The 13,365-nt window shown below is 42.3% G+C and overlaps 3 protein-coding genes across 4 annotated transcripts in view; 1 reads left to right on the forward strand and 2 right to left on the reverse strand.

Annotated features, from left to right (window-relative positions):
- LOC308296848 (serine/threonine-protein kinase VRK1-like) overlaps window positions 1-2,564 on the forward strand; it is a 26,667-nt gene extending 24,103 nt beyond the window's left edge. Inside the window, exons 12-14 of the mRNA XM_080740198.1 lie at window positions 573-668; window positions 914-1,222; window positions 1,814-2,564. Of these exons, the coding sequence (XP_080596324.1) occupies window positions 573-668; window positions 914-1,222; window positions 1,814-2,260 (852 nt within the window). The 3' untranslated portion in view covers window positions 2,261-2,564. The remainder of the gene's footprint in view (window positions 1-572; window positions 669-913; window positions 1,223-1,813) is intronic.
- LOC308297104 (tubulin beta-4B chain) overlaps window positions 1-13,365 on the reverse strand; it is a 334,969-nt gene that overhangs the window by 133,896 nt on the left and 187,708 nt on the right. The gene's annotated exons all lie outside the window — the stretch shown is intronic.
- The window catches only part of fancl (FA complementation group L), a gene marked incomplete at its 5' end in the record, with an annotated part of 27,912 nt that continues 16,905 nt past the window's right edge, over window positions 2,359-13,365 (reverse strand). The window contains 7 exons of one of the 2 annotated variants that reach the window (XM_080740200.1): window positions 2,359-2,479; window positions 3,002-3,073; window positions 4,076-4,192; window positions 6,210-6,291; window positions 7,316-7,361; window positions 10,006-10,089; window positions 10,224-10,374. In XM_080740200.1, coding sequence (XP_080596326.1) covers window positions 2,444-2,479; window positions 3,002-3,073; window positions 4,076-4,192; window positions 6,210-6,291; window positions 7,316-7,361; window positions 10,006-10,089; window positions 10,224-10,374 — 588 coding nt within the window. In that variant the 3' untranslated portion in view covers window positions 2,359-2,443. Of the gene's footprint in view, window positions 2,480-2,852; window positions 3,074-4,075; window positions 4,193-6,209; window positions 6,292-7,315; window positions 7,362-10,005; window positions 10,090-10,223; window positions 10,375-13,365 lie in introns of those variants that run through there. The other variant, XM_080740199.1, reaches the window with a different exon arrangement.

Raw genomic sequence — 13,365 nt, forward strand, 5'->3', positions numbered from 1 at the left:
GACACTTGCCCGTCCATCTACATGTGACATTTGTTCAGACTTAGATAAGCCTTTTTATTGTTTAATGCAACCATTCATTTATTAACTACTTTCAATGTGGCGTCCCTATTTTGAGAATGTCATTATAGGCCACCATTTTCTTTTCACCCCCAAACAAATAGTGAAAATAGTAGTCGCTTGGCAACGCGTTGAGAGCTTGTAGATCCACTATTCTTGCTATTATAGAAAAGTGGCTGTGTCAATTTATTTTTTGCCACACTTCATGTCTTTCTGAAATTACGCCTCTGGGCTCTAAATGAATCATGGTAGAATATAATAGAATATTAGGTACAGTACAGGTGTATTTTAAGACCAAATAGACTTCTGAAGTCACTACTCTTAACCCATTAAAAACGTGAAATCATCCGTGTCATTTTAGATTTGAGTGTTGGCTATTCAAAAATAGCACATAATATACAGTACAAGCTCACAGGTGTTGAGAACTACTGATTTTAGAAGGCATTTGTAGAGCCTCTGGTCTTAATGGCTTAAACTAGCATCATGAAGAAAAACCTCAAATTGTCTCTTAACAGAAGGCAGGACAACAACGAGGGTCCTCCAAACCCAAGGCTGTTGCCATGGAGATAGATGAAGATGGGCCACCCATCACCAAGCCTCAGTCAGAACAGGTACAGTAGGTCCACTCATCACTGGGCCTCAGTCAGAACAACCATGTGACAATTCATTGTCAGTTATGTTTCAATTGTAATTTGAATATTGAGTGTTTACCGAATATGCTGTAGCCTAAACAGGTCAGGTGTGACATATTTACCCTTCAAATGTTGTTCATAAATACTAGTTTTACATGTTTCATAGCTGAAATGTATTTGTGAAAATGACAAAACACAGAAACTGTGTTGTTTCCCCCACACAGAACACTGGTAAAGCCACAGCCCCTGTCAGAAGATCAGCCAGATCAAAGCCAGCACCTGTACAGGTTGATGAAGATTCTTTCGATAGTGAAGATGATGAAGAAGAGGAGGCAAGACCCAAGCCTGTTGATGCACGGTACATCCGGGGGCCTCCGGTCGGCCCCAGACGCTATATTGATACTGATGAGGAGGAAGAGGAGGAGGAGGAGGTTGATGATGAGGAGGAGGACGACGACGAGAGACCCAAGCCTATTGATCCCCGGTACATCCGGGGGCCTCCGATCGGCCCCAGACCACAAACTAAACAGGCGGTGAGACCAAAGCACTGAGCCACCTGAGCCCCATACCGATGCTTCAAGACCTCACATTTGTTTTTATGCACTACAGTATTAGCATATTGCCATTGTTTGCTATGAACCAAGTAGCTGCCAGATCAAGTATTGTATTAATGTGGTTGCCATAGACCTGGGGAGTCTGGGTCCAACACAGACACACATTGCAAAAACTGCCAATTATTGCCAAATGTTATACTGTCATCAAGTCCCTTGTAAAGGGTGCTCCTGACATTAAAACTATAAACAATTGATGTTAATTAAAAATTAAAATTGTAATTAAATACTTGCCAGGTGATCTCAGTGTCCTTGACAAGCCTTACACAGATATTGAGTCAGAGATTTAATATATGAAGTTTAATGATTGTGATGTGATTTGAAGACAGTGAGGGCAGGGTGACATACAGTACATACATATCCACAGACAGACTCATCATTACAGTAGTAAATCACTGTGTAGGTCAACCAAGAAGGGTCATAGAACTCGAGAGTATTTGGCGTGAAGCAAACAGTGCAGAGCCCAGGTCAATGGCAGTTCAAAACAAACATGTCAATCATCCTCCTCAACAGAACCCTCGATCCCGTCGGCCAGTCAGAAAAACACCAGACGCTGACCTCACCGTGACCTCCGTGAGACGTCCCCGCCCACTCAGAGGAAACCACGCAGCGGCAAATGCCGGCGTGAGGAGTCAGAGACTGGGTGAGATGATAATCAACCACAAGATCAGCTACAGTCATTCACACTGGGATGAACGCCAAGCGGAGTTTGACTATGACCCTAACGGACAGTGGAGAGGCGTTGATGATCATTATGGTGAACCATTCTGTGGTCCACCACGGGAACGCCAGTGGGATAGATGTGGCTTTGGTGAATGTGAAGGGAGCCCTGTCGAAGGTTCAGTCATGGCTGCTGCACCTAAGCAGTGCCAGAGAGATGGCTGGAGCGTCCAGTTGTACTGCGCTTGGTTCTTTATGGGCCTGGTCCTCTTCCTGTTTGTAGCAGGTGCCACAAGATAACACTGCTGCTCTGTTGGTCATTGCACCCACAAAATAAGACTGTTCTTGACTTCTCCTGGCTGTTCTCTTCTGCCTGCCATCGCCCCAGCCAATGAAAAGTTCTCACTCATTTGCTCCAACCAATAATAAGTTGTTCGGACTCCCGTCATGTATGAAGTGAAGTTCCAAAAATGCCTCCACTTGTCAGGATTTCTGTGCTGCCATCTTCACAGTAATAGGCTGAAATACACATCAAATAAACACTTGGTTTGAAGTTTTTACTTGACTGTTGACTTTTTTATTTTATAATATTTGTAGCAGTAGAGCATTACCTTACTGCGCCTAACAAATGTTATATATATACTTTTAGATATTTGATTTTTCATGGTATCCTAGATACTTTGTAGCACACATTTGTTTTCCTGTTTGATGACTATGATTCATGCCACTTACTCTGATCTTGCACTCTGGGTCAGAGCGTCTGCTAAATGTCTAAATTGTAAATTGCACACCCTCCAATCAGTGGTGTACTGTAATTAAGTCCAGAAAAGAAAATAACCTTGACAGTATGTGCTTTACAGTATGTCAAAACGATCAAAAATGACCTCAGGGAAACTGATTGAATGTAACCTGCATTGTAGGTGTGAATGTCTCTAAAAAAAGGAGCTATTTAAGAAAGAAGGCTGCATAGACTCGAAGGCTATTCTAAAGCACTGTGTGGAATGTTGTTAAAGGCGCATCTGCCACTGAAGAATTACGCACCTTGGCACAGTAAGGACACTCTCCAAAGACGATGTTGAAGCTCTGCCTGCTGGAGGGCAGTGCCCGCAACCACTGATGACCAGAGAGAGACAGAGACAAGGGGAGTGAGAGAAAATATCATTAGAGACAACTAAATTGACAATACATTTCAAGGGTCTTATCTTGACTCAAGTTGGTATAATATGACATCATTCTTGTTTAAATAGTCTGTAAATAGTGCCTTGTTGATCCCATTAATTTCCATTACAAAGTGCTAACATGCTTCCAGTGGACATTTGCCAACTTAACCCATTTAGACCTGAGGCCAATTCTAAAATGCCTTCTAAATCCTGACCTTTTCAAAAAAAGTCAAATATGTATTCAAAGATTACAAAACAATTTTGTGTTGCTATATACTGTACATAGCAACAACAACAGAAAAATGTGTTCCCATCCTGAAGGGTTATGTTTTCAACTATTTAACAAGAACCATGGGATGTACTGTATCAAATCCAAATGTAAATGTACAAACTATTACTTTAAATGTGTTGAATTTAATAAAGCTACAGTATGTTGCTTAAATTAACTTTTGTATTAAATTGCTACACAACATTTAGTCATTGGCAACTTTCTGTGATAAAATTGGAGAGGACAAAATGGCTGCGACATCAGAAACTGACGCACACCTTCTGCGCAACGCACGACGGGACATTGGAAAGTTGTGGATAGTGTTCAGTAACAGCTCATCTGTCATCCTGCTCTTTAGTAAACAGAAAATATATTTTTAGGTAGGTTACAAATTTCATCCACTAGGGAGGTGAAACCAACAAAGATAATTTATCAACTTGAGTTCCGATTCCCATTGTGTCTGCTCATTTATTTAATCACTTTCAATTTCATTTCTCTATCCTGTATATGAGTTCTCTTATCTGGTTGGATGAAATTCGTAAACAAGTATTTTCTGTTTACGGAAGACGAATGCAGAAAGAGCAACCACTTTATACGGTACCGAAGCAAGATTATTATATGAAATCTATGATGGCCACCTCCGCAAGTTTCATACTGTTTGTATGCGCTGTGTGCGTGCACACATACCTCATAGAGACAGGCCTGATGGAAAGGCTGGCCACAGCGCGGGTCATTGCACACCTGATCAGGAATGGCGGACTCCAGCCGATAGGCGTAACAAATCCCACACTCAATGCTGAAGTTCTACACAAACAAAAACAATGTATACATATTGGTCACGCAAGTTCATATGATACACTTACCAGTGTGAACCCCTTTAACCCTGGCGGCCTGTGGTCATGTCATAGGCGGACATTTTCAAAGATGAAACAAGCAGATCCAGGGACGTGCAGAGAATGTTAAGAGAGGCAGGGGCTAAAATTTCTAAAAGGGCATTTTGGTGGAAATATCAAAAATAGCAGACCTTCAAGCGTTGTGCTGCGACGCGTTGTGAGCTTGGAGGTCGGCTATTTTCTGAACTAAGCATAATCAAGTCAATACTGGAGATGTGGCATAAAGGCATGGATTTCTACACAGAGAGGCAATTCTTTCAGCATAAGATGCTGCATTGAAGTTCAGGAGAGTTTGGAAAAGGCAATTCTCTTGAATGCTGCCTTCATTTATGGCATGAAAAGAGGGCACTTGCATTTCTTTCACCATGGTAAAAACTGCATTTATGATCTGGAAAGGGCACGTTTTACAGACAGATAAAAGGACAGGGGCTTCAGCCCCCTTGATGTCTATGTGTTCACGTGCCTGAGCAGATCTATATATGAGCTTGTAGATCATAATAATAATAAATAGGAAACAGGGCTTAATTGGTTAGGATTCTACAGTGTTATCTTGTTAGTTGGCAGTGGGGACGTGCAGAGTCTCAGGGAGTGGGTTTCTCAGCCCACTCAGAGGTACGAAACAGGCCTGTTGTTAAAACCCGGGTGCCGTTTGTGACAGCACGCTTTACTCCCCAGCTAACCAAGCAGCTTCCTGCGTCTCCCAGCCCACCTCCAGTCTTCCTGCACCTCCTCCTCCCTCTCTCTCTCTCCCTCTCTCTCTCTCTCTCTCTCTCCCCGTCTCCAGCGATCTTACAACCTGCTGTCACACTCTCACTCTCTCTCTCTCACTTACACCGTCTCACTCCCCGTCTCTTTTTTCTCTCTGTACCCAGTCTCTCCTATACTCTCTTTTTCAAACTCCCTCTCGATCTCTGTCTCCACTCGTTTCCAGTTGTGCGTAATGAGAGAGAGGGGTTCCTGTTTTTTTTTTCCTTCTTCCCTCGGTTATTTTTTCTTTTTTTTTCTCCACAGCTATCCATTAAGAGAAGAGAAATGGCAGGTAAAAAAAAGAAAACACCAACGCCACCCAACATCTGGTCAACTCAACTTTTTCCAGCTCCTCTGAATGTTAATGAAGCTGAGGCATTAATCACCGTGGCGACAGAGGATGAACATGATGCCCTTTCCACCCTTCCACAGAGGAGGAGGAGGGGACGGGGGGGCGGGGGTATAGTGTAAAAGAAACAAACAAACAAAAAAACAAAAAAGATAAAGGGTTTCGGTGTGATTAAAGCCATCTTGATAGAGGCGAGGTATCTGCCATCTTTGTAATTCTAATGATTTTGTCTGTAGATGCTCCAATTAAAGGGAACTAGAAAGTGTTTTTTTTTTGTGTCCTTTTATAGTTTTTTTTTAAAGGTAAAAATAAATAAATAAAAGTCACAGCAACGGATGGAATAAAAAAAATATATATATATGGCAACATGTCCGCCCCCTTATATCTCCAGGAGAAAGCACTAAAACAACACACACACACACACACACACACACACACACACACACACACACACACACACACACACACACACACACACACACACACACACACACACACACACTGTATAGAGCAACATGCACACATAGGTACTGTATGTACTGTATACACACTCACGGTAACACACATACATGTATGTAGATGTTTACACACACAGTGAACCTCAGAGGCTTCACAAACACTACACGCGTGTGCGCACACGTGCACAGTCTCACACACACACACACACACACACACACACACACACACACACACACACACACAAGGCTGGAGGTAATTGTGACGGGAAGCGGATGTGTTTGAAACGCAGAGGGAGATGGAGGATGGGGGTGGAGGTTGCAGGGGGGAGGAGGGGGGGGGGGAGCAGGGGAAGGGGGGCAGTTGTGTGACATACAGATTTTTCGTGGGTGGCAGGTGACGGGAGTTCTGTCTCCAAAACATCCTGGAGGTTGTGCAAGATGCTGGCGTCCGGGTTCCTGCCGGCACATTACACGCACGCACAAACACACACACGCACACACACACACACACACACACACACACACACACACACACACACACACACACACACACACACACACACACACACACACACACACACACACACACACACACACACACACACACACACACGTGCACACAGAGAGACAGCTCAGTCACACACAGTAATTAAACACATGCAAATGAGCCTGCAGAGAGAGCTAGGGAGAGAGACTGAGGGAAGATCAGGAGGATCTCACCACACTGACTTATAAACATCCAATACAAAGCAAACATTTCTGCTGCTGCTGCTGCCGGAGAGAGAGATGTGTGCAGCGGAGCTGACATGAGCTCAGCTCAAAGATCTGCCTGAAAAAAACAAAGAAAAAAAAAAGAAAACAAGCACTGGAAACGGTTTAACTTGTTAAATTCTGATCGCATTTGAAACGCGTGTGCAGAAGGTCTACCCACCAAAACCTACAGCTTTCAATCGCAAGACCTTTGTCTAACATTTGCTGTTGCTATAGGCCTATACATATATATAAATAGAGCATACATAGCAACGTATTTATTTCCTTCCCTGAGTTTTTCAGAACACTTAGATCAGGATTTAGATAGTGTTTTTTTTTTATCGGCCTTAACATCTAAATGAGTTAAAATAAAGACTAAATAGCCTATTATATTTTAAATATTAATAAAAACAGAATGGTTTTGGACATACGTTTCCGCTTATGGCACAGCCATAAATACATCTTAAAACTGTGAGAATAGGCAATCTAAAAGCTCACAACGCGTAGCATCACAGCACTGAGTGACACTCTTGTAAAAATCATTATCATAAAAAGTATAAATATGGATATAAGAGGTTTCCCCGATAGCAACAATACAATATAACTGTACAGAGTCAGAGATATAATTAATATCACACAAAGAAATATTACAACTAAAATACACAGATCGTCATATAAGCAAAGGAAAAAGTGCACAACAAAATGTTTGAATTGTCATGTCATGTCTTACCACAGGTGCATGTTAGCGTTCAGCTTGTTCCTCAGAGGTGTCACCACTGCAACACAACAAGCACAACATGAAATGCACGGATCAGCCCATCCTTCAGCTTCACAAAGCACACACACACACCTACGTAAATTAACATGTTGTTGGTGTTCAAAGATAATGTATAATGTACTAGTGGTGAAGGCTGCCCTATCTCTGGAAACACAGCTCTCCTGGATCAAGTCCCATCAGAACCTTCTCTCCTGCCATAGGAAAATCTGGAATAAGTCTAAATGAGAGTGTAAAAGCTGGATGCACCACACCACACCACACCACTCCACTCCACACCACACCACACTGCCCACTTGTGCCAGGTTTTCCACTACAAGGACCTGGGTAGAGTGGTGTGAAAGTGGTACTAAAAAGTATCCAATCCAGAGTAGGTCTGAGCTAGGCCAAACAGGGCCAAACACTTCATAATGACTGATCACTGACTTTTCATTTAGACCACCAGGATATAGTTGTAATGCATGATAATAGATTCTATTGTGTTATAACCACTATTATAATCTATTATAGTGTATTATAATTATCATAGTAATACATTATTACGTTATAGTGTATTATTTATAATCACAGTTATAATCCATTATAGTGTATTATAATTTAGGATAGTTGTAATACAAATTTATATTGTATTATAATTTGTTTCTTCCCGATAGGGGTACTTTTGTGGAATGGAAAATGTAGATATTTTTATGTGGTGCGGTGTGGCGTAGTGTGGTGTGGTGTGGTGCTAAAGCTGCAGTCGAAAAGGGGCTTTACTTGCCTAAAAAAAAGAAATATCCTGCAAAACACACATGCACACAAGAAGATAGGCAGAGAGCCTTGTGCACAAAAGACAGAGAGACCCACTGACAGATGTAAAGAACCATTACATTCTCCTGTTCCACCAGAGAGCTTTGTCTGAACGCTGCTCATCATTTTCACTGTTTGTTATTCCTACATGCAAAAAGCAATATTTCTGCCTGACCCCCTTGTGTTCGAGGGTCGCTGCCTGCCTCCCATCTTCCAGGCTGAGGTGTAGGTATTTGAGTGTGTGTGTGTGTGTGTGTGTGTGTGTGTGTGTGTGTGTGTGTGTGTGTGTGTGTGTGTGGGGTGGGGTGGGGGTACACGTGTGTATGTGTTTAATATCTTCTGAGTAGCATTGCTAGGCAACCCGGAGAGGAGTTGTGCGTCGCCGGCCGTGCGTGACCTTGGGGTTTGCAGAAACAATTGGCGACAGTTGACAAGGACTTAAATAGAATGCTGCCATGCCCAGAGACAGTTGGCTGTGCAGGGGATTTGGGAGGAGAGGGGAGGTGGGGGTGGGGGGGGAGTGGGAGTCAGAAATGAGGATGGACAATGATAAACATACCTGGACAGGTAGCAGTCCAGCCATGTGAGTATAAATTATTCTTATGATTATGATATTTTACATGGGGATTAATTGTCACTCAAATAATTGAGATTAACGATTTAATTGCGTTTTTGTCATTGACAATTACATTTCTGTTTGGCTTGTATGCTTTGAAGTTGCACATGGCAGATATGACACATAACCTAAATATACCAAGAAATGACTGACATATTTGACAACTTTATACTTAAAAAGAACATCGATAGTGGAAATAGCCGATCTACAAGCTCACAGCTTGCCTCAAATAATTGCGATTAGACGATTATGTAATAAATGTGACAGCCCTATTTATTCATGAGGTCTAATCACTGATCTGGTAACAGTTGGATATAATTCCTGAGTCACATTGCCTCAGACATGGTTAATGCTGTGTCATTTATTTCCCCCTTTTCATAGCCATCCATGCTTGATGACTAGTAATCGCTGATCTGACAACAGCAGGGATGGGTTGTATCGCTTCAGATCATCACAATGTCACTGCTATTCTTTTCCGTCATTTATTCATGACTGGTGCCTTATGATCACTGATCTGGTAACAGTAACGGGATGGGGGAGTGGGACTGAGTTACCAGGGCCCAAGGTGGAGGGGCCTTAATTATTTTTTTAACTATTGAAAAATAGCAGATATACAAGCTCACAGCGTGCTGCGAGCTTGTACTGTAGATCTGCTATTTTTGAAAAGGTGTGTGCAAATCTTTGAATATACAGTATGTCCTTTTTAAGCGATTTTATTTATTCAAAATGTTGCTTCTGGTGGGTCCCTGGAACTAAATATTTTGAGATGGAGGTCTGTGGCCAAATACATATCATTTTGGGAGTCCTTCACGTGAAAAGGTTTGAGCACCACTGACATAGAAACATAGGTTTTTCAAAAATATCAGATCTACAAGCTCGCAGCGCAGCACTCGGTGCCACACTGTGAGCTTGTATATCTGCTATTTTTCAATAGTTAAAGTACACAGGGCCCAGAATTTGGTGCGACACCCCTGTGTGTGTGTGTGTGTGTGTGTGTGTGTGTGTGTGTGTGTGTGTGTGTGTGTGTGTGTGTGTGTGTGTGTAAGCAGAGGAGAGAAGGCTCTGGCAGGATGTGATCCTACACCAGTAAGACACATGTCCAGACAACACTATCTATGGCCACAATGCAATGTGTTGCTGCGGGTCCCTCTCACATCCTACCCACTGTCATCTATTGTCACTGCATGTCACCTGTGCTTTGGCAACTTGTTTTTCTTTTCTTTTTTGTATTATTACCCACCATGGTCAGCTCCCAACAGGCAGCACTCTGGTAACATCTTTGGGTGTCGGGGGTCCACCTCCACCTTAATGGAAACATTGGTTCCTAATTGCACGCACACACACAGGGTCAGTGTAATTTGCCAACACAGTACTACATGCATACATGATACTAGTAGCTGTGTTATTGTGTGGTATGATATACGATGATATTGTGTGTGTGTGTGTGTTCTACAGTACCTATAGCGATCCTCCGCATAGTGTCAGCTCGGCTGGGTTTTTCTGGCTCCAGGACCCAGGTCTTTGTGTCGATCTCATCCAGGACCTCCCAGAACCCAGCCAGGGACTCCACAACCAGCAGGAACTGGGCGTGGAGCTGGCCCAGTGTGCTCTACCAGACCACATCACAACACGCCATGGGACAATTAGTCAATCCCCTAGTAAGCACCTAAACACATAATGTGTAGACCACGACATATAGACCATGACACTCATGCACGCACGCAGGCACAAAAGCCACATAACTTCAGGCCTAAGAAGATATATCACTAGCCTGGCGTTAGCCAGACTGATAACATGGATTCACTCACTCCTCCACGGTATCAGTCTGGACTTCGGCCCATAGGAGGTGAGTATGAGAAATAAGAAAATGACTGTGTTTCAGTTGAACAGTGTAACGCAGTCACTGATTGGTCCGATCATTTTCTGATTTCTCATACTTGCTCCCTATGGGCCGAAGTCCAGACTGATACTGTGGAGGAACGTGTGAGTGAATCAATGTTATCAGTCTGGTAATGCCAGGCTAATATATCACTACACCCACACTTATTTAGATGAGACTTTTAATCAAATTGTCAGTATTGGTTTTGTTTGCTCAAATCTGATTCAAACGTAATTGTTAAAGATATTGTGATAAGCAGCAAGATTTGAAAATATTGATATTTGACACTGGGGAGACAATATCTGGATTCTAACCAGATGTGGTGCCTGAGCCTCAGTCTAAGCAGGTCTGTAAGAATGCACCGACAATAGAGGGAGAAAGGGGGAATGGAATACAGAACAAGGAGAGAATATATAGAGAAACATTAGAGGCAAAGAGAAATACAGACCTGACAGAGAAAGAAGACAACATACGTAGATACTGTATGCAGAGAGAAAGACAGTTGTTCTTGCCATGCGTTGTGTACAGAGTTTAATTACTAAGTACAACCCTCAGTGTGTTATTATTAATAATGAATGAAATTGCAACTTTGAGAGCACCTATGGGTCCATTTGATAAACTGAAGATGGTACAGCATTATACTGTAGCTGATATACAACCTAACGTACACAGCTAGGACAATGCCTCAAGCCTCATTTTTAGTTGATCTTTTAGTAGATCGACTAAACATAGGCGATCTACAAGCTCAACTTCACACAGCGTGTGGTGAACTTATAATGTAGATAGGCAACTGTCTTAATTTTGACCATAAGTGACATTCCCAAAAGGGGTGGGCGATATGGAAAAATACAATATCACAATATTTTTCCAAGATGTATCACGATACACGATCATATCAAGATTATTTTTCATGTTGGTTAATATGGTTATTTTTCAAGTTACTCAACAGTACAACCTGAACCACTACAAGGTAACAAAAACTAAAAGAAAAAGGAGTAGCCAGTGGTCCTCAAAGAGTGGGGTCCAGGGACTCTCTGGGTTCCTTTAGGGAGGTCTAAATTTACCTTTTCAAGTATGTAACTCTGACAGTATACAAATGAAACCAAATGGACCCTTACTGGTCCATTTAAGGGGGGACCTTGACATTTTAAAGTTTGAGAACTACTGATTTAGACCAAAATGCAGGTTTAAATTAATTCTGCAATGAATCTCTGCATTAACAATTCAATAGGATTTTGTATAAGGATCCCTCAGTGTACCACGATATATACGATATCTCTGAAAAGGCATATCGTGGAGACATTGTATCGTATCAACTATATTTATCACCATAGGGTGAATTAAAATAGCTGATAATGATTGGACAGTTGGTAAAATGTCTGGTGTGAAGAGAACGCTCACATTATCCCTCAAACACAGGGCACAGATGTGCACAGGCACCATAAAGCCTTGAGACACACAAACCCTCTCTAGACGTGATGAACACGCACTGCTAGACATGCGCGCACGCACCCACACACACACACACACACACACATGCACGCACAGGAGGTAAATAGGGAAGCTGATAGAGGTGTGTGGGAAAGCAATAAAGATGGAAAGAGGGAAAAATTGGGGGCAAAAAATGAACCACAAATGATGGGTCACTGTGCCAGCACAGTGCACACAATTAAGCATCGGCCAGGTGCGAGAGAGCCTTGGCAATTACTGCCCAATTAATGCCAGTGGTGTGACTCTACTCAGAGCCCTGTTAAAATAATATACACAGTAAAATCCTCAGCATCAATTTAACTAAAGAAGTGAATCTGTGAGTGAACAGAACTGAGGGTTTTATTGTGTACAAGGAAGGACTGGTAACAAAAGTCCTGGATAGAAGAATGGAGTTTTTGTTGTTGTTGTATTTTTGTTACATTACGTGATGTCTTGCGCCGTTCAGAGAGGGTAACAAATCGTCACTGTCGGGCATGAAACCTCGTATCTCCAAGTTTAATAATTATTTGTATGTTTTTTTTTTCGTAAAGTGAAGCCTGCCTCATCACACAAGACTGTCACACAAAACTAGCGAAAATACCAGATCTACAAGCACACAACTTGTAGATCATCGGCTATTTTTAACGGTTTTGGACATACAAGGTTTCCACCCGACAACAACGAAACGTAACACAGTACCCTCTCAGAAACTGTACACTCCACTGTGTAGTAGTACTAGTCTATAAGGCAAAGGATTGAGAGAGGGCTTTTCATTGCAGCAGAGTCCATTAAATGTTTATTTTGTTGAATTACCGATTATGTTTTCTAATCAATTACATCAATCCGTTCGATTAACTACTGCAGCCCTACAGTAGAGTACTAAGGTGCTTACAGTACTCTGCTGACCAACTCAGACACACTGTAATAACACTGTAACATGTTCATTAACATGATAGAGACGTCTCACTCACTTCTTATGTCAACTAGTTCAACACCGTGCTCATAATTGAGACTGTCTTTGTATTGTATGCTTTACGACAAAAGGGCAGAATATCTCCTCTCCCTCTTGCACGTACACACGCACGTGCATGCACATGCGCGCACGCACACAAGCGCACACACCCAGACTGCAGCGTATTCCTCTCTGCCATCCAGTTCTGCACAAACACACAGAGTGGCATGTCTTGGCCCTGAGACGGAGCAGGCAATAATTACTCATTCAAATGAACATGTCAGGACAGCCGACAGACA

Source organism: Nannobrachium achirus (assembly GCF_963921795.1).
Source record: "Nannobrachium achirus genome assembly, chromosome: 13".
Taxonomy (NCBI): Eukaryota; Metazoa; Chordata; class Actinopteri; order Myctophiformes; family Myctophidae; genus Nannobrachium; species Nannobrachium achirus.